Source organism: Cibotium barometz, chromosome 28, assembly GCF_041138505.1.
Source record: "Cibotium barometz isolate CiBa-2024 chromosome 28, ASM4113850v1, whole genome shotgun sequence".
In the NCBI taxonomy this organism is placed as follows: Eukaryota; Viridiplantae; Streptophyta; class Polypodiopsida; order Cyatheales; family Cibotiaceae; genus Cibotium; species Cibotium barometz.
Window position 1 is genome coordinate 9,463,205 of NC_141073.1, and position 22,314 is coordinate 9,485,518.

General features: G+C 47.2%; 1 protein-coding gene across 1 annotated transcript in view; it reads right to left on the reverse strand.

The window, feature by feature from the left end:
- The window catches only part of LOC147622474 (Sec23/Sec24 protein transport family protein), a 32,274-nt gene that overhangs the window by 5,894 nt on the left and 4,066 nt on the right, over positions 1–22,314 (reverse strand). Inside the window, exon 3 of the mRNA XM_086822055.1 lies at positions 22,093–22,209. Within this exon, the coding sequence (XP_086678181.1) occupies positions 22,093–22,209 (117 nt within the window). The remainder of the gene's footprint in view (positions 1–22,092; positions 22,210–22,314) is intronic.

Here is a 22,314-nt window from a genome sequence, read left to right on the forward strand (position 1 = left end):
GCCACGCCATCATTGCCACATCATCACTAGCACATGGCACATGTGCTGTCCGACTTTGCCCAATATTGGTCGACCTCTATAATACGTGAGGTGTGTCACATTGTCTCCCACTTGCTCTGTAGGTGCCCTGAGTTGCATGTTGTCCATATAAAGTGCCCTTGCAAAAAAGGAAAAGATCCAAGCAAAGCTCATCCACGATGCCCAAGATCTCAAACATTGCAAAACCACTTTGCGTCTAGTGGGAAGTCTCACATTCCGTCCTTGCCGTTTAGCACAAAGACTTGCGAGGAAAGTTGCAGATGACTAACTCTTGCCTGATCTTTGTGTCTGTCAAAGCGTCCAAGAAAAAACATTGAAGGTTTCCGAGTATCCTTTGGTAGCTCACGGAAAGCACACTCCCGAGAAAGGCTCGCAAAACTCCGCTGTCCACATTCCAGCGACGAAGACATGCACCGAATTTGTATCCATCAGTACTGCCCGGTACTTATATGTCTAGACTACCATCTCTCTATATGGAACTGATTCCAAGTAATACATCCGTTGATACACCGAAGCAAAAACTCCGGCTGTTGTCGGGACAATTTTCAAGAAATTTGCGCATTGTGAGGACACACCCATTGTCATATCTTCCCATGGTGAAGACAAATCCGATGACATGTCCTTTTGTAGTGCCTCCATGACACTAGCCACTAAAGAAACTCCACCCAATGCAAACGATGAATGAGAAGAGTCCTCATGTTTCAGTCTCGAAATTGATGAAACGGCCACTGAGTCCTTGTTGGATATTCGGAGCTTCAGTGTGTGAACACTCCCTGTGAGTGTACGTGTCTGAACATATAACTACACCAGCTAGGTGTGAACGTCCTTGGACACCGTTTCATGAACAATACACGTGTCAACATTTAAAATGTAAAAGCCACATTGCATAAAACAACTAAACGATACATCACTGCACAAGATGTTTGCAAAAGAGACGGGCATTGCAAATTACACCACCATTGGGGTTGCGAATGGGCCGACCCCTCCCCCTCGTCCCCCTCAATACCAAAGTATATTATTGGAGTATTTAATCTATACAAAGTTCCAAGGCCAAATAATCCAATGCAAAGCAATTATGAAGACAAGTTACCCAAACAATAGTGTGTTGGAGTATACTGTCGATGCCAGACTCGTCGAATGAGTCAAAGTGACCTGACTGTTAGAATTAGTGCATCTCAGTGTATTTTGGGCAAAGCCTATTTATGGGCATTTATGTATTTTCTCCATGTTTAGTTGGTCGTTCGGACAGTCTGCAGGTGTGCACGGGGACATGGTGGACAGTGTGAATGGCATCAGGTTGGAGTGAAAAAGGAAGCCCAAGTGTGGACAACCCCAATAGTGAAGGGGGCAAAAAGATTTTAACTTAAAAGGTTTCAAAAACCTTTAAAAATCATTATAATGCCCTTCATGAAAGAAAACGTGGCCTTTATGCTATTTTGGGGCCACGTGTGTACTTTTCTGAAGAAGAGGGGCTGGCGGGCAGATTGGAGGCGCCTATCTCTTGATGAGTGTGTGCTTTCCGCAGGAGGAGGACTACTCTTACACGCCGGTTCCTCCTTTGCACAGAGGCGGCTGCTGGACAGAGGAGTACTTGTGGGATGGTTCTCCTTTGCAAGGACAACAGGCTCTACAGGCTTCTGACAGGTTGCAGAAGGGAAGGCGTTAGTGGCTGTGGGACTGGCTGCAGGCGGACTGAACAGCCGCGCTGCAGGTACAAGTGTCAGCATGCCACGCTCTCTCGCTCTCTCTTGGCAAACGGGTGGCTGCAGGCAGCGCTGGACAGAGCAGCGCATGTTTTTCTCCACGCACAAGGGGCTGGACTATAGGCGCAGCTGAGTGTCTTCTTGTGCTTGCTTTTTGGGTGAAAACAGTGGGACTGCACATGAGCCTTAACTTTCTCTTTCCCTCCCTTGCTTGCTATGAAACGCCCAATAGCACTGGTGCTTTTTGGAGGGGGCGTGCTTTTGCAGAAGGTGGACAGGGGCTGGCTTCTCTTGACATAAAGGTGGACAGGGGCTGGTTTTTCATGAACATAGACATCATGTTGATGGTGTTCAACTGATGGAACTTTCAGCTTCTCTTTGCTTTGGATTCAGGACTGTTTTGGGACAGTTTATGGGCTGTTTTTGTTTGGCTGCAAATTCAGCTATGTGCTTGGGTTTTTTTGGCTGCAAATTCAGCTATGTGCTTGGGTTTTTTTGGCTGCAAGTATAGGTCATTTGGTTATGTTTCTTGGCATGGAAGTGATGCAAGCTCGCATGGCTGCGTGCTCATGGAGCAGATTGTTTTCTTCCTGCTAGAAAGGAACAGAGGGACCTACAGTTATGGGCATCTCTATGTTGCCAGAAGTTTCAAAGGGAAACAGGCCTAAGGGTTTCATGTGGAAACAGGTCGTAGGTTTCTCGAGGAAACATGTATTTGGGTTTCTCCAGGAAATAGGTCACATGCAGGCAAAGGGTACAGGAATGGACACATGTTTGGTACAGCCTTGCTACTGATTTAGGGGACAGGGAATCCATGATAGAGATGGATAGTACCCTTGGAAGGTAGAGAGGGTTGTACAGGTGTGTCAACTGTATGGTATGCTGTGTTGTGATACGAGTTCTCTTTTGAGAGACAGTTTGGGAGTCTATGTTGTGATGCAGAAGCACTGGATGTGTCAGGGTGTGATGCTGTTCATAGTGTGAGAGGCTATGGATGGTTGTGGCAGCCCTGATCATGGGAGAAAGCTTCTGTATGCAGACTCAATGTGAGAGAGTCTTTCGATGTGAACAATGGCTGGATTTGTTTGTGGATGCCGTGTGGACAAGAAGCATGATGCAGGTTCTTTGCAGGCTTCAGGAGTTCTACTGTGACGGCTGAGTTCCCAGCCTTATTGTAATCAAAGCTCTTATAATCAATTAAAGAAATACCGCAAGGGGCGCCACTACGTTTTGGGGGCCAATCGGTGTCCGTGTACTGTTTGCAGGAGCACTCTAGCTCCCCCTGTTTGTTTTCCTTTTCTAGGTCCTCAATGGCGTTGAAGTGTTTTATGTGCGAGTGTTTGTTTCACCGCCCGTCAGGCCGGTTTCAAGGTTCCGTTGCCGGGACATCATCGACTTTCTCAAGGAGGCGAGTCCGTGGTTGCTTTGGTCGGGACAATCGCCAACTTTCCCAAGGGGGCGAGCTCGTGGTTGTCTCATGAGAGTCACATCAAAAGCTTCAACATGTGGAAAGTGAAAAGGAAGTGCAGGAGGCTGTGCAGGGTTGTGTGTCTTTGCCTATATGAGGTGAAGAGCAAGAGCTGAAGATGAAGCTCAGGAGAAAAGACACCACGGACAAGAAGTAGTCAGCCAAGAGAACAAGAAGCAGTTGAAGTGCTATGGTGCAAAACATTTGACAGTTTGTCACCGGTCGTATCTTCCTAGAGGCTTCATGGGTTCGGAAGACAGTTTCTTTCTATGTTTAGCAGTGGTGATCTACTATGCTTCATCGAGGACTTGTGCTTACCACTTGGGTGGAGTGCAAGCAGGTTTTGGGTGCCTGAGGATGTATTAGATGAGGCTCAGATGGAAGTGGAGGAACTTGACGAGGTTCTTATTCCTGAGCATATACTGGCACATAACGAAAGAAAGGTACAGGGTAAAGTTTCCCGTCGCTATCCTGTGAAGTTCAAGAGCTGTTCACTGATGGATGCGAAGTGGATAGAGGAGGTTCACTGATGGATGCGAAGTGGATGGAAGAGGGTGACTTAGCAGATTCACCTCAGGATTTGCAGCTTTATCTTGATGCCTTTGAGTTGGAGTCGACTCTTGTTACGGCTCATTCAGGTTCAGCAGAGCATAGGTCTGGAGCATTGCCTGATGCTCAAGAGGGGGGGTAGCACCTCCGCTCCCTTGTTGTTACAGACAGGCTCATTTGTTATCTAGGAGTCGCTTGGTGACATCTTTGTTCACCCGAAGGTACTGAGGCTGACAGTACATCTGCTTATGGGACTTCTATGATATTGTGTACTAGTAACATGAGATGGTAAAGTTGGGTTATGGTTCATAGTCGGCCGCACCTTGAACTATAACTGCAACTATGGCTAACTCTATGGAGGACATAAGTCTTGCGAGCAATCCTAGAGTTAGTTTGGTTCATGGAAATATGGATCGAACTCTATTTGTGCATGTATGCATACACTTTTTGAGGTAGAGGTATTTTTGTATTCTGGTGCCATTGGATCCTGGTACCATTGAGAATACATTGGGAAATACTCTGCATTGTGTCATGTGCTGCATGTATGTTGGTATGATACATCAAGTGCTTTATTATGTCATGGATGCACCACTGGGTGTGACTCCTGCGGGATGGCCATGAGACATATGTGGGAAGTACTTAGTGGATGTAGTGTTTGGATGCATTGAGTGCTTTCATATGCTCATGTTGTACCTTCAGTTGTGGGTCCTGCGGGATGCCCATGGGCGTAAGGCTTGCGAGCAGCCCTTAGACTGTTACTTTGTAGTAGGTAGAGCATTCTGAGGAGCATATTGTTTGCGAATGCATATATGTGTCATTGCATATGTTTGTCATATGTAGAATGATGCATGGTTTTGTTTTTGGCTAACACCGTTAATGTGTTTCCATTTGATTTTAGACTTTTGCTGTAGGTTCTGAAGGAACAAGCAAGAGGTGTTTGTCATTTTGGTGTGACAGTGTGGCTTATTGTGCAGGATGATTATTTTATCACCCAGATGCATTGGAAGGCCATTGTTTTTGTCGTATGGGGAGTCTTTGCTCATAAGATGCCTTGCTGTGCCATTGAGTGCAATCGAGGACGCTTGCCATTTTTCAAGAGGGGGGTATGTCACGACCCTGTGTTTTTCTCTGGACAGTATGAAGGTGTGCACGGGGACATGGTGGACAGTGTGAATGGCATCAGGTTGGAGTGAAAAAGGAAGCCCATGTGTGGACAACCCAATAGTGAAGGGGGCAAAAAGATTTTAACTTAAAAGGTTTCAAAAACCTTTAAAAATCATTATAATGCCCTTCATGAAAGAAAACGTGGCCTTTATGCTATTTTGGGGCCACACGTGTGCTTTTTTGAAGAAGAGGGGCTGGCGGGCAGATTGGAGGCACCTATCTCTTGATGAGTGTGTGCTTTCCGCAGGAGGAGGACTACTCTTACACGCCGGTTTCCTCCTTTGCACAGAGGCGGCTGCTGGACAGAGGAGTACTTGTGGGATGGTTCTCCTTTGCAAGGACAGCAGGCTCTACAGGCTTCTAGCAGGTTGCAGAAGGGAAGGCGTTAGTGGCTGTGGGACTGGCTGCAGGCGGACTGAACAGCCGCGCTGCAGGTACAGGTGTCAGCATGCCACGCTCTCTCGCTCTCTCTTGGCAAACGGGTGGCTGCAGGCAGCGCTGGACAGAGCAGCGCATGTTTTTCTCCACGCACAAGGGGCTGGACTATAGGCGCAGCTGAGTGTCTTCTTGTGCTTGCTTTTTGGGTGAAAACAGTGGGACTGCACATGAGCCTTAACTTTCTCTTTTCCTCCCTTGCTTGCTATGAAACGCCCAATAGCACTGGTGCTTTTTGGAGGGGGCGTGTTTTTGCAGAAGGTGGACAGGGGCTGGCTTCTCTTGACATAAAGGTGGACAGGGGCTGGTTTTTCATGAACATAGACATCATGTTGATGGCGTTCAACTGATGGAACTTTCAGCTTCTCTTTGCTTTGGATTCAGGACTATTTTGGGACAGTTTATGGGCTGTTTTTGTTTGGCTGCAAATTCAGCTATGTGCTTGGGTTTTTTTGGCTGCAAGTATAGGTCATTTGGTTATGTTTCTTGGCATGGAAGTGATGCAAGCTCGCATGGCTGCGTGCTCATGGAGCAGATTGTTTTCTTCCTGCTAGAAAGGAATAGAGGGACCTACAGTTATGGGCATCTCTATGTTGCCAGAAGTTTCAAAGGGAAACAGGCCTAAGGGTTTCATGTGGAAACAGGTCGTAGGTTTCTCGAGGAAACATGTATTTGGGTTTCTCCAGGAAATAGGTCACATGCAGGCAAAGGGTACAGGAATGGACACATGTTTGGTACAGCCTTGCTACTGATTTAGGGGACAGGGAATCCATGACAGAGATGGATAGTACCCTTGGAAGGTAGAGAGGGTTGTACAGGTGTGTCAACTGTATGGTATGCTGTGTTGTGATACGAGTTCTCTTTTGAGAGACAGTTTGGGAGTCTATGTTGTGATGCAGAAGCACTGGATGTGTCAGGGTGTGATGCTGTTCATAGTGTGAGAGGCTATGGATGGTTGTGGCAGCCCTGATCATGGGAGAAAGCTTCTGTATGCAGACTCAATGTGAGAGAGTCTTTCGATGTGAACAATGGCTGGATTTGTTTGTGGATGCCGTGTGGACAAGAAGCATGATGCAGGTTCTTTGCAGGCTTCAGGAGTTCTACTGTGACGGCTGAGTTCCCAGCCTTATTGTAATCAAAGCTCTTATAATCAATTAAAGAAATACCGCAAGGGGCGCCACTACGTTTTGGGGGCCAATCGGTGTCCGTGTACTGTTTGCAGGAGCACTCTAGCTCCCCCTGTTTGTTTTCCTTTTCTAGGTCCTCAATGGCGTTGAAGTGTTTTATGTGCGAGTGTTTGTTTCACCGCCCGTCAGGCCGGTTTCAAGGTTCCGTTGCCGGGACATCATCGACTTTCTCAAGGAGGCGAGTCCGTGGTTGCTTTGGTCGGGACAATCGCCAACTTTCCCAAGGGGGCGAGCTCGTGGTTGTCTCATGAGAGTCACATCAAAAGCTTCAACATGTGGAAAGTGAAAAGGAAGTGCAGGAGGCTGTGCAGGGTTGTGTGTCTTTGCCTATATGAGGTGAAGAGCAAGAGCTGAAGATGAAGCTCAGGAGAAAAGACACCACGGACAAGAAGTAGTCAGCCAAGAGAACAAGAAGCAGTTGAAGTGCTATGGTGCAAAACATTTGACAGTTTGTCACCGGTCGTATCTTCCTAGAGGCTTCATGGGTTCGGAAGACAGTTTCTTTCTATGTTTAGCAGTGGTGATCTACTATGCTTCATCGAGGACTTGTGCTTACCACTTGGGTGGAGTGCAAGCAGGTTTTGGGTGCCTGAGGATGTATTAGATGAGGCTCAGATGGAAGTGGAGGAACTTGACGAGGTTCTTATTCCTGAGCATATACTGGCACATAACGAAAGAAAGGTACAGGGTAAAGTTTCCCGTCGCTATCCTGTGAAGTTCAAGAGCTGTTCACTGATGGATGCGAAGTGGATGGAGGAGGTTCACTGATGGATGCGAAGTGGATGGAAGAGGGTGACTTAGCAGATTCACCTCAGGATTTGCAGCTTTATCTTGATGCCTTTGAGTTGGAGTCGACTCTTGTTACGGCTCATTCAGGTTCAGCAGAGCATAGGTCTGGAGCATTGCCTGATGCTCAAGAGGGGGGGTAGCACCTCCGCTCCCTTGTTGTTACAGACAGGCTCATTTGTTATCTAGGTGTAACGCGCGGAAGCTCTGGGTAGTCTTCTTTCAGCCCTAAACACTCTTGAAGACCTTCTGATGCAAAAACGCACCATGATGCAAAAACGCAGGTAGAGAGAGAGTAGAGAGAGAGAGTGAGAAGTGCTGGAATTTCAGTATATACTATGTACAAAAAAGGTACAAATCCTTGCAGCCATGGGTTGCCTTCATAAAAAGGTTCTTATCCCTAGAATCTGTCCCCTATGGGACCTCCTATGATCCAATCCCCTAGTGGGAGAGAATGATCAATGCTATGAGCAAGGGGGGCTATTTATAGCCCCTTGGAATAAATGAGGAACTGGCCGACTGCTGGTCGGCCAGTTACATGTCCATTAAATCCCCTTAAATCCAGCCGACTGGATGTGCTTTTTGTCTTGGATGCGCCTGCTGCTGCCACACCTTCCTGGCATTGCTGACGTCAGCCGACATGCTTTCTGGTACAGCCGACTGTACCCTGGTTCTTCTCCACATCCAAACTGGCCACATGCTCCACAGTCTGACTCTATCTGGTTCCTAGTCTTTATCTGCTTGCCTCTTCTGGATCTAGCCCTAGAAATGTCCATGGCATCTGTGATGCACATGACATCCCCCTCTGCTAAACTTGATGACGGGAATCCAATCTGCTCTTGGATGACTGTCATCATCCCAATCCTGTTCCGAAGTCCCTCTGTCATCATCCATCCCTGGCAAACCTTTTTCTCTGAAAATCCGGTCTGTTCTCCAAACCACTCTGACTCTGATGAAGATCTATGCATCTGGTCTTCCTCTAGTCCACAATCCATTCCTGCCCTGATTCTGAACACCGTCTTGGTCTTCGTTCCTGGAACTGAGTCTGGCACTCTCACATCACCCTTGGAGGATCAACCTCCCTTGGGACCGTTCCCTTAGAACCCATCTGGCTCACAGAACTGCCATCCCCATCTGGCACTGTGGAACACCACCAACAAACCTCCTGGGAGTTCTTCCCGATCTGTGTTCCCGCCTTGGGCTTCGAATCCGTGTACTTTCCTGTACCTTGGACCTGTACACCATCATCTGGGACTGAATCAGTGTTTAGCTTTGCTGAGCCTGATGCTCTGATACCAATGTAACGCGCGGAAGCTCTGGGTAGTCTTCTTTCAGCCCTAAATACTCTTGAAGACCTTCTGATGCAAAAACGCACCATGATGCAAAAACGCAGGTAGAGAGAGAGTAGAGAGAGAGAGTGAGAAGTGCTGGAATTTCAGTATATACTATGTACAAAAAAGGTACAAATCCTTGCAGCCATGGGCTGCCTTCATAAAAAGGTTCTTATCCCTAGAATCTGTCCCCTATGGGACCTCCTATGATCCAATCCCCTAGTGGGAGAGAATGATCAATGCTATGAGCAAGGGGGGCTATTTATAGCCCCTTGGAATAAATGAGGAACTGGCCGACTGCTGGTCGGCCAGTTACATGTCCATTAAATCCCCTTAAATCCAGCCGACTGGATGTGCTTTTTGTCTTGGATGCGCCTGCTGCTGCCACACCTTCCTGGCATTGCTGACGTCAGCCGACATGCTTTCTGGTACAGCCGACTGTACCCTGGTTCTTCTCCACATCCAAACTGGCCACATGCTCCACAGTCTGACTCTATCTAGTTCCTAGTCTTTATCTGCTTGCCTCTTCTGGATCTAGCCCTAGAAATGTCCATGGCATCTGTGATGCACATGACACTAGGAGTCGCTTGGTGACATCTTTGTATTCACCCGAAGGTACTGAGGCTGACAGTACATCTGCTTATGGGACTTCTATGATATTGTGTACTAGTAACATGAGATGGTAAAGTTGGGTTATGGTTCATAGTCGGCCGCACCTTGAACTATAATTGCAACTATGGCTAAGTCTATGGAGGACATAAGTCTTGCGAGCAATCCTAGAGTTAGTTTGGTTCATGGAAATATGGATCGAACTCTATTTGTGCATGTATGCATACACTTTTTGAGGTAGAGGTATTTTTGTATTCTGGTGCCATTGGATCCTGGTACCATTGAGAATACATTGGGAAATACTCTGCATTGTGTCATGTGCTGCATGTATGTTGGTATGATACATCAAGTGCTTTATTATGTCATGGATGCACCACTGGGTGTGACTCCTGCGGGATGGCCATGAGACATATGTGGTAAGTACTTAGTGGATGTAGTGTTTGGATGCATTGAGTGCTTTCATATGCTCATGTTGTACCTTCAGTTGTGGGTCCTGCGGGATGCCCATGGGCGTAAGGCTTGCGAGCAGCCCTTAGACTGTTACTTTGTAGTAGGTAGAGCATTGTGAGGAGCATATTGTTTGCGAATGCATATATGTGTCATTGCATATGTTTGTCATATGTAGAATGATGCATGGTTTTGTTTTTGGCTAACACCGTTAATGTGTTTCCATTTGATTTTAGACTTTTGCTGTAGGTTCTGAAGGAACAAGCAAGAGTGGTTTGTCATTTTGGTGTGACAGTGTGGCTTATTGTGCAGGATGATTATTTTATCACCCAGATGCATTGGAAGGCCATTGTTTTTGTCGTATGGGGAGTCTTTGCTCATAAGATGCCTTGCTGTGCCATTGAGTGCAATCGAGGACGCTTGCCATTTTTCAAGAGGGGGGTATGTCACGACCCTGTGTTTTTCTCTGGACAGTATGAAGGTGTGCACGGGGACATGGTGGACAGTGTGAATGGCATCAGGTTGGAGTGAAAAAGGAAGCCCATGTGTGGACAACCCAATAGTGAAGGGGGCAAAAAGATTTTAACTTAAAAGGTTTCAAAAACCTTTAAAAATCATTATAATGCCCTTCATGAAAGAAAACGTGGCCTTTATGCTATTTTGGGGCCACACGTGTGCTTTTTTGAAGAAGAGGGGCTGGCGGGCAGATTGGAGGCGCCTATCTCTTGATGAGTGTGTGCTTTCCGCAGGAGGAGGACTACTCTTACACGCCGGTTTCCTCCTTTGCAGAGGCGGCTGCTGGACAGAGGAGTACTTGTGGGATGGTTCTCCTTTGCAAGGACAGCAGGCTCTACAGGCTTCTAGCAGGTTGCAGAAGGGAAGGCGTTAGTGGCTGTGGGACTGGCTGCAGGCGGACTGAACAGCCGCGCTGCAGGTACAGGTGTCAGCATGCCACGCTCTCTCGCTCTCTCTTGGCAAACGGGTGGCTGCAGGCAGCGCTGGACAGAGCAGCGCATGTTTTTCTCCACGCACAAGGGGCTGGACTATAGGCGCAGCTGAGTGTCTTCTTGTGCTTGCTTTTTGGGTGAAAACAGTGGGACTGCACATGAGCCTTAACTTTCTCTTTCCCTCCCTTGCTTGCTATGAAACGCCCAATAGCACTGGTGCTTTTTGGAGGGGGCGTGTTTTTGCAGAAGGTGGACAGGGGCTGGCTTCTCTTGACATAAAGGTGGACAGGGGCTGGTTTTTCATGAACATAGACATCATGTTGATGGCGTTCAACTGATGGAACTTTCAGCTTCTCTTTGCTTTGGATTCAGGACTATTTTGGGACAGTTTATGGGCTGTTTTTGTTTGGCTGCAAATTCAGCTATGTGCTTGGGTTTTTTTGGCTGCAAGTATAGGTCATTTGGTTATGTTTCTTGGCATGGAAGTGATGCAAGCTCGCATGGCTGCGTGCTCATGGAGCAGATTGTTTTCTTCCTGCTAGAAAGGAATAGAGGGACCTACAGTTATGGGCATCTCTATGTTGCCAGAAGTTTCAAAGGGAAACAGGCCTAAGGGTTTCATGTGGAAACAGGTCGTAGGTTTCTCGAGGAAACATGTATTTGGGTTTCTCCAGGAAATAGGTCACATGCAGGCAAAGGGTACAGGAATGGACACATGTTTGGTACAGCCTTGCTACTGATTTAGGGGACAGGGAATCCATGACAGAGATGGATAGTACCCTTGGAAGGTAGAGAGGGTTGTACAGGTGTGTCAACTGTATGGTATGCTGTGTTGTGATACGAGTTCTCTTTTGAGAGACAGTTTGGGAGTCTGTGTTGTGATGCAGAAGCACTGGATGTGTCAGGGTGTGATGCTGTTCATAGTGTGAGAGGCTATGGATGGTTGTGGCAGCCCTGATCATGGGAGAAAGCTTCTGTATGCAGACTCAATGTGAGAGAGTCTTTCGATGTGAACAATGGCTGGATTTGTTTGTGGATGCCGTGTGGACAAGAAGCCATGATGCAGGTTCTTTGCAGGCTTCAGAAGTTCTACTGTGACGGCTGAGTTCCCAGCCTTATTGTAATCAAAGCTCTTATAATCAATTAAAGAAATACCGCAAGGGGCCACTGCGTTTTGGGGCCAATCGGTGTCCGTGTACTGTTTGCAGGAGCACTCTAGCTCCCCCTGTTTGTTTCCCTTTTCTAGGTCCTCAATGGCGTTGAAGTGTTTTATGTGCGAGTGTTTGTTTCACCACCCGTCAGGCCGGTTTCACTTCACCTTGGCTGTAGCACTCCCCTTGGCTGTCTTGGTCCTTGGATTGCAACAACCCATTGTGAATAATGAGATGCTATGACTGAATTCTGACTGGGGTATTTATACCCTCTTTGGCATCGATACCCACAGTGGAATGTAAATGGATGTACCTGATCTGTCCCATAGGTCGGATTCGGCCTCCCGTGTACGTTAATATAACTTTCTTTCTTAATTTCTTTCTTCTATATGCTGGTTGGCTGGTTAAACACGAGTCAGCCTGCTGCAGAAAATGTCACAACCATGTCTGATGCAAATTAATGCCCTTTTAATTAGGCGCTTTCACACTGCAGCTTTTGGCCGCCTTGCGCCTGCTATGTGCTGTGCGCCGCTAGGCAGCACTTGGGCCTGGCCGACTGGCTGCCCAGGCCGCTGTCAGAATGCACAGCGGAAATGAAGACAACTGCTGTAGAGAGCAAAACGCAGATGAGAGAGGGAGAGAGAATAAACTCTGTATATACACTAGAAAATCCCGGAATGGTACAATGCAAGTGTGGGGGGGCAAGGGCCATTTTATATGGCCCTAGACTGCTGGTCGGCCAGCCCAAAACAGGCCGACAGCAGCCAAACTTGCTCGCGACCAGCAAAAGACCTAGTTGGCCAGGTGAAACACAATCTGTAGGTCGGGTCGGGTAGCACAATGCAGTCGGCCAGCAACAGATACAGCCGATAGGCAAAAAACAACCTGCCACACCTAGCAAAAAATGGGAAAACTACATGGAAAGTGAGGAAAAATGGGGGAACACCAAAAATGGGCGGGCACACCCACAACAGAGGCCCTGGTGTAATGTATAGACAAGAGATGACTGCTAACACCCCCTCTCAGCTCCTAGATATGGAACCAACCCCCGTGAGCTAGAGTGCTTCCGGAACATAGCCTGAGGTAGAGACTTCGTGAAGAGGTCCGTCGCATTGTGCTCCGTCGAACAATAAGCAAGCAAGATGCCACCAGCCAAAATCTTCTCACGAACAAAGTGATATTGTATCTCTATGTGCTTGGTCCGGGCATGGAAGACCGGGTTCCGAGCAATAGCAATACAACTCTGGTTATCGCACTGGATGACCGTGGGCTCCTTCTGTGGAAACCCAATCTCACCAAGCAACATCTGCAGCCACACAACTTCGCAAGCAGCACCACAAGCATCCCGGTACTTTGCCTCTATAGACAACAAGGCAATAGTTGGCAGCCTCTTGCTGCTCCATGATATAGCTCCTGAGCCGAGGGTAAATCCATAGCCTGATGTAGATCTCCTCGTGTCTAGATCTCCTCCCCAATCTGAGTCACTCTAGCCTTGGAGTCGGACTCGATCCTTTGTTTCCTCTCCAATGTCGTAGAAGAGTCCAAGATCCTTCGTACCCTGCAAATACCGCAAGATTCGCAATCCTACATCCCAATGAGACTTCAAAGGCGTCTGCATGAACGAGCGTAACAGCCCGTAGGAAAGCTCAAGTCCAATTCGGAGTTCAACAACCAGATCAATGAACCAACAAGCCTCCGATACAGAGAGGCATCAACTGGCTAACAAGGATCATTCATTGTAAGCTTCGTGTTCGGTGACATGATAGGCTTGCAGTTCTCCATCCCAAAGGCCTCAAGCAACTCATGAGCATACCGTTGCTGAGAGACAAAGAACCCCCTCTGGGTCTGCCAGATCTCCAATCGCAAGAAGGAGTAAGCCTAAGTCGGTCATTTCAAACTCCTTTGACAAGGCAACCTTCGTCACTGCAATGTGCTCCACATGACCGCCAGTGAGAATGAGGTCATCCACATAAAGGATGATCAACGTGACCAAATCGCGTTCCCGAAAGAGATACAAGTTAGGATCTGCAATTGATCTCTGAAATCCAGTCCGTAGAAAGAAGGAATCAATCTTTTGATTCCAAGCCCTGGGAGCTTGCTTAAGACCATACAAGGCCTTCCGCAACCTGTAAACCATCCCCTTTGATCCTAGAACCTCAAAGCCTGGAGGCTGCTCCTTCAAGTCACCATTAAGGAACATGGATTTCACATCTATCTAATATACAGGCCACTGTTGAGAAGAGACAAGGGCAAGAACGGTCCGAATCGTGGTCATCCTCGCCGTCAGTGCAAAGGTATCCTCATAGTCAATGACAGGCCGTTGACCATAACCCTTAGACACAAGTCTGGATTTGTGTCTGTCCACCGACCCATCTGACGTATACTTGGTCTTAAAGACCCACTTGACACCAATGAGTGACTGACCGTTTTGACGGCCGCGGAACCAACTCCCAAGTTTTATTCTTCTCTATGGCATCCAGTTCCACTTGCCCTTTCCTCCAAGTATCCTGAGAAAGAGCTTCCTTCACGGAAGTGGGCTCTTTGTCCCGCATGATACAAGACATCAAAGCATAGTTTACCTATAAGAGCTCCGTTGAATGACTTTTGTCACGAACTCTCTGCGATCTTCAAGGTCCGTCCTCTATGGTCCACTCGGAGGGAAGCTCCATAGCACCTGACTCCCGAAGGGTGTCTAACAACCACCTGGGTACTCGAACAGAACACGGAGCCTCCTGCTACTACTGCGGGGGCTCAACTCCAGCCTCGGGCTCAACCTCAACAATTGCTCAGGCTGTCCAGCTGGAACAATAGACTGGGAATCATCATCAGACTCATCTAGGTCTCCAAGAAGTGGCGGCTCATCAACAGTGGAAGCTGGAACATGCTCATCAAAAACAACATCTCTCTGCTAACAACCTCCTCATTCCACTCTGGGTCAAAGAGAGTTATATCCCACAAATACAAGCTTCTAGGACTTCAAGTCAAGCTTCCCCCTCTGCTTCTTTGGAATGTGAACATAGGCATCACTCCCAAACACACGAAAATGGGAGACATCTGGTTTCCTGCCAAAATAAGCCTCAAATGGAGTCATCTTTGGTACTGAAGTCCTCGGAGATCGGTTGAGGATATGGATAGCCGTAGCCACAGCCTCTCCCCAAAGTGGACGAGAAAGATCATGATGCTCCAACATCGTTCTCGCCATCTCCACCACAATCCGGTTCTTTCGCTCAACCACTCCATTCTCTGAAGGCGAACCTGTATTGGCCAACTCCCTCTTGATGCCATGTTCTGCACAAAACCGCACAAACGCATTGGAAGAAAACTCTCCTCCTTTGTAAGCCCGAAGAGTCTTTATCTACAACCCAGACTTTTTCTCCATCATCACATGCCACTCCTTGAACCGAGCAAAAGCTTGGTCCTTCTGGGAAAGGAAATAAACCCATGTGAATCTGCTACAATCGTCAAGCAGCAGCATAAAATACAAAGAACCTCCCAAGGATGGGGTCTATATAGGTCCACACATGCATAGGTCCACACAAGTCAGTGTGTACCAACTCCAAAGGTTTCGAAGCCCACCTAGAAGCCTGCTTTGGAAAAGATTCCCTATGCTGCTTACCCACGGATGCAAGAACTACAGCGTCCCTGCCTGCTACCAACATCTGGCAAGCCATCCACCATCTGGTCCTGGAAAGCCCGCCGCAACGCATCCACATTCAAGTGGCCAAAACGATAGTGTCACAAGTCACCGGTCTGAGTGCCTATCAAAGAGGAGAGTGTTGAGAGTTTGTAGATACCGTTCTCCACTCTACCTTCCCAAACAACCTGGCCTGTTTCTCTGTCCCGTAGAGCAACAGAATGCTCCTCAAACTCCACCCGGAAGCCAGTCTTGAAAACCTCATGCACTGACAATAGATGAAAACCAAGTGCGGGGACGTAAAGAACACGAGAGGAATGCTTCCCCCCTCTGCCATCAGGAATAATCTCCATCCTGCCCTCACTATGAATCGGTACAGTGGAATTGTCGCCAATGAAAATGCGACCTAGCTGCCGTTTAAGATCCTGTAAGAACTCACAGGAAGGAGTCATGTGCCTGGAAGCACCACTATCAAGAATCCACTCCCGAGTATCCCTGGCGGTGAAGCCAACTGCCTCCTCACTCCAAGAAGATGAAGCATCTGTGTCCAAAATCTCCAAGTGCACAAAGACTGGAGTCTTTGCACCTGAAGCTAAAGAATCAGCACTCTTCGCGGTATTCCGCTTGGGACACTTTCTCCAATAGTGGCCTTTCTCGCCACAATCGTTACAGGTCCACTCGGCCTTCAATTTCTCACGATCTGAATCGGGCTTCTTCACAGAAGACTTCTCCGATGAAGACTTCCCTTTGCCCTTATTGTTGTTGTTGTTACAGCCTTTCGATCGCTGGCCAGTCATCAAGGCCTCAGAACCTCCACCCTGTGGAGGGTTCATAAAACGCTCTTCTTGGTCCAAGACCATAGGCACAAGCTCCTCCCACGTGATGGTGCTGAGCTTGCCACTGGTGATCAAAGAGGAGTAAAATGTTGAGTACTGAGCGAAAAAATGAGACAACTGGCCATGTCCTCTGAAGATCTCTCTTTCCCAGCCTGAAGAACCTCCTGTTGAAGAGCCTGCAACTTGTTGATGTGCTCTCGCATTGTCGAAGACTTTGCAGGATTCATCACCCGCATCTACACTTCCAAGGAGATCTGCTTCATGGGTGATACCCTGTTATATAGAGAAGCCAAATGCTGCCAAATCCCTCTAGCCAGCGTCATATGCTTTATATGATTAATCACCTGTGATGTGCAATTAAGGAAGATGAAAGAACGCACAAAGGCATCGACACCATTCCATAACTGTGTGCCTGAGCCTCCCCTTCTTTCCATATAGAGGGTAACTCCCCGTCTTCCAACTCCGGCCGTGGAACACCAACTACAATGAAATCAACCAAGTCATAAGACTCCAAAATGGACTCCATCATTACCTTCCATATGGCATAGTTGTTCCCGTCCAACTGTCGGTCCACCGGGAACGTGGGGAGTGTAGGGATCTTCACATGCTTCTCAGCCATCTCAAGCAAGTCTGCCATCTCAAGGGTTCACAAGGTCTTGTGAAGGGAGGGTGGGTGGGAAAAAAGAAGAAGAAGTAGAGGCTGCAAATAATATGCAAGGTGGCTGTCCAACGGTGATGGTCGCCTTCTACCTGATCTCCAAGTCCCGAACAACCCAAGCAATCTCCAATCAACACCTCAAATCAGCAAACCCTCAAGGTCCCACTATCTCCAAGCTTCAAGCCACCTCGGGCTCTCATACCATGTCAGAATGCATAGCGGATATGAAGACAACTACTGTAGAGAGCAAAACGCAGATGAGAGAGGGAGAGAGAAGCTGTATAAACTCTGTATATACACTAGAAAATCCCAGAATGGTACAATGCAAGTGTGGGGGGGGCAAGGGCCATTTTATATGGCCCCAGGTTGCTGGTCGGCCAGCCTAAAACAGGCCAACAGCACCCAGACTGCTCACAACTAGCAAAAGACCTAGTCGGCTGGGTGAAACACAGTTGGCCAGTGCTGTAGGTCAGGTCGGGTAGCACAGTGCAATCGACCAGCAACAAATACAGCCGACAGGAAAAAAACAATCTTCCACACCTAGCAAAAAATGGGAAAAATACATGGAAAGGGAGGAAAAATGGGGGAACACCAAAAATGGGCGGGCACACCCACAACAGAGGCCCTGGCGTAGTGTACAGACAGGAGATGACTGCTAACAGCTGCCTGGCTGGGTTGGCCCCAAGATCCTGTCGGCTACTTGGCCAAGCCCCTTGGGCTGTGGCCGACAGCCTGCCCAACCCTTCCTTCGGTTGGTGGGCAAAGCCTAGGGCCTTCCTGGCCCTTCTTGGGTGGCCTAGAGCCTACCCAATGCCCACTGATGGTACTGGACTTGCATCCCTCTTCTGGGGTATCCCTAAGGGCTGACCCCTTTCTACATGCAACTTACATGCTTCTACAGATGTCTTGCAACCGGTTTGTGACATGTGAGCGATTGACCGTCGTAAACACAACCTTAGGCAAACTAAACTTCACTTAATGATGCTTAAGAGATAGACAAATAGTGTCAATGCAATGCATTGCAGCTATATTAGATGAATGGGTTTACAATGAGATCTAAATAGATCTATGATGTTGTCCTAGATGAAGATCCTTCTTGGGATGAGAGGATGGGCTGAATGCTGAAGATGAGGACTGTTCCTTGCTCCAATGCTGAGGTCCACCCTTCGATGCCGGCTTCCCTCTATGTTGGAGGTAGGAATGATGACTTATATGCTGAATATGCTGATTTGATGACTATCTGCTGGATGAACTGCTGCCCCACTGGCTTTCCCTTGTCTCCTGGGAAGGAAACGCTGAAGGGAATGCTTGGAACTGATGCGATGCTGTCTGTATGCTGAAACGCTGATGAACTAATGCTGAACTGATGCTCTCCTTGTTGCCTGGGAAGGAAACACTGAGGAGATGGATGATCTATGCATGGCTGAAAAGAGATCTGATGGACTGAATGGATGCGCTTCTTATATATATGTGGTTAATGCTGCACATATTCTATATATTTTGTCCTTTATGCTAGCCGACTACAGTGCTGGGCCGACTGCATGTTTGCAAGTCTTTTATGCTGGCCGACTGTAGGAACACACCCAACCTACTGCTGCTGGATGCTATTTAGGCTGGCCGACTGCTGTCGGCTAGTTCTATCTATTGTCCAAGGCTGTAAACAGTCCCCAAACAGGCTGCCTACTCTAAGGCTATGGCCATGGGCTGGCCCTTAGGCATGCATCTAGCCTCTACATGCTCTATACATCCTGGATGCATCTATGTGCTGACACCTAATCCTAGGGTAGACTTCTACACGACTCTAATGAATTCTCCAAGTGGGTAAGAGGACTAACACATGCAGACTCTCTATGGCTGTGGAGACTAACCTACGTAGTAGCTCGTGCTTGACATGTCCCAGACTGGGGCTTACAATGGGGTCACGGCATACGACAAATATTCCTAAAAGAGGTAATCCCACTCTATGAATGTTGCACTGATGTAGAGCCAGTGTGTCACATAGCACTCCAGTGCAAGATGCATGTGACAATGCATGTGAGTGTACGTGTGAGTGAAAAAAAATGCAAGGTTTCTAAGGTACCATATGTTAGAAACGATACACGTCGTACTATACGTCTCACCTTAAACCATGCTCCAATTGAATGTAGCCGATCTGCTTTTTCACCTAAGGGGCATGACCACGAACTCACAATGAGCCCATGCAGTGCAAAATGACGTCTTGGGGATGTCCCCCACCACAATCTGGACCTAGTGGTACCCACTCTTGAGGTCAATCTTCAAGAAAACTTTAGCACCGTTCAAACACCCAAGCATACACTCGATGAGTGACGTCAAAAACTTGCTCTTGGTCGTCCAATCACATGAGTGATACCACAAAACACTTAAACGTAGATTAAAGGTGAGCACATGAGAGATTAACACTACTCAAAAACTTAATAAGACACAATAGATGTCACATGCACAGATGTGGGCATACTTAGTCCTCGATTTTGGCTATGATTAGGAGCCTTTTAGGGCATTGAACAGTTCTTTTTATGGGATTTTTGGTAATTTGATGTCTAAGGATCTGGCCAACAGCACTCAGGTATAGGTAGGGGAGTTCCATGAGTCTATAAATAGGATAGAGCAGTTCATAATATAGTCATCTGATCCCAAGTTTGTGGGACAGGTCATAGGCATAGACGTAAACTTTTGCAGGCCATGATTGGCTAGGATCTATATACCTAGATGAATCCAAGAACATGCCCAAATTCACCTTTTAGGAACGTGCATGTTATATACTCATGGTAGTCAACCCACAAGACTATATAACTATCAACTCCATTATGCATAGTATGGCTACGACATCCCCACTAACGTCATCAGTGCCCAATAGTGGGTGTAGAACTCTGTATCAAGATATGCTCTCACACACGCACTCCACACACACACACACACACACATAAAAGCATATAATATATACACAAAACACTGTTTCAGTAACACCTCTCTCTTTTTTCTCTATTCATCTTTGCGTTTTTGCATAGTTCTTAATACAAGCAATTCTTCCACATGTTACATTGGTATTAGAGCCTGATGGAAGCCCTAGAGGTGCTGAATTGATGCAGATTTGGGAAACGCACAACACAGAGGTGGTTGTTTTTGGTCCAGACAAGAAAACGCAGCCAAGTGGTTCTTCAACATCAAGTACCCCTGGTGGTGCCAGAAGAAGAGTAGCCATGGGGTATAGAGCCCCCAATTTGGTATCATGGGGTATGAAGCCCCCAAGGAGAAACAAGGGGTTGCAAGTTTCCAAGAATGGATCTAAGTCTTGGGCCACAAGGCTTCAGCCCAAGGAGGGGACAAGAAGAACAGGTGCAGCATTAGAGATTAGAGCAATCCAAGGTTGCATGCTCTAATACACATGAGGGCTGCTCGGTCTTGCTACTTCACAGCTTCTGTAGTGATCCACATGCCTTGGTTCTACCCTTGGTCTTGGTTCTCTAGCTCTTGGTCTTGGCTTGGAAGCCTCTATATCTGAATGCTCAAGAATGACCCTTGGTCTTGGTTCTCTAGCTCTTGGTCTTGGCTTGGAAGCCTCTATATCTGAATGCTCAAGAATGACCCTTGACCTCAACAACTCTTAGAGCTAGTCCGCTCTACCTTCATAGATTTACTTGGGCAGTACGAGAACTTGCTCGGTGGTTTCGAGCCTAGATAAGATTTAATCGTGTGATCTGTGGGTCAAGAGGGTGGTAGTCGCGGGTACAGATTGTTCCAAAGGAACGACTTTTCAAATCGATTGAACAAGGCCTAGGATCTCTTGGAGATATCGGTTGTCATGTACGCTACCTCGACATATATGACTACACACTCCACCTTTCCAAATCTCCCGCTTTGCCTGAAAATAAGAAACCGAGGGGGAAGTTTGGGATGCCTGGTTTACCTTTAAATGTGACCGGTGGCCCGCCACACACTTGTTGAGATAATAAACATATGTGACACCCGGTTAGTCATGCATCAAAACTTGTACCCAAAATTATGTCTGCTCCTACTAAAGGAGTGACCATAAAATCGTACACAAACTCCATGTGCTGGACAAGCGACTTGGCATCATAGTTATATTTCTTTCATGCCGCCATCAAAAACGTCTACTTGCCTCTTAGCGGATGTCAACACAAAGCAAGCATGCCGAGCAGCCTGCTCCGCGATGGCATCCTCCTAGCCACTACTTTCACTACAACAACACGTTGACCACCTATGTATCCATAGCACTTTAAGAGTTCATTATTCTCATACACCTGATCTACATCCCGTTTTTTCTTACTTTCTAGCTCTCTGCTAACTATCACGCATACAGACGGACCTCAAGGCAGAGGTAACTATCACCTAGCAAGACAATAGCTCCTTAGCATGTACAAATTATTGAGGATAAAGGATTATCCAATACAATGAGTCAAGCACCATTGGTCATGTTTTGGTGCTTGGGAGATGGTCAGTGCACATGCATTTGTCAAGGCGGCCATTGGGCCCACGGATACATGCGGGAAAATACTGTGGGCCCCCATGTTTGCTGGGAAAAGTGTTCATGGGAAAAAGTACTAAATGAAGGACTTTTATGTGTATGATGGATGGTTCACACCCTGATAATAAATGGGGAGAACCAAACAACATGGTTCATACCCTTATAATAAATGGTTTCATACAGGGAGAACCAAACGAGATGTTTTCTGATTATACAACTTTTTGAAATGCTGTTGACTGATAAAAGCTAGGATTAGCCTTTGTAGAAGTAGTAGGTATTCCAAGATTGTTCCTTGGACAACCAAAAATAGTTTTGAGTACAATACCTACTGGTCTTTATAGATATGATTATGAAAAATGTTGCTCTGAGATATCACAATGCTGTCGATGTTGGTGTTGCCAGCACTCAGCACCTACTTAGAATTAACATGTGCTCACCACAAACTGTCATAAACGAGTGATCAAGCACCCATATATCACAGGACCTTTAAAAAGAAATGATGTAAAAAAAAACCATCACAAAAGAAGGTATGCAGGCTAACAATCACACTTCCGCTTGAAGTTACAACAATCCCCTATTTGACATTGCAGAAGACTATAAGCATAAAAAAGAATGAGATGTCAACGACTGAAATGGGATAAAACCTTAAAAGAAAGGACCCGAGGTGCTGGAAACCGCTGCTCTGTGAGCTCTTCCACAAGTGTCCTGCACGCCGCAAGAGCAGCTGCACTGAGTGTTTCGTTAGCTGCCAAATCAGACCCCTGCTTGAGCAAACGCAAAGAAAGGTCTTAAAGCATTTTTTGTTTACAACCTGAAGCACGTGGAGAAAAGATAGAAAGAGAGAGAGACACAGAAACACGAGAGAC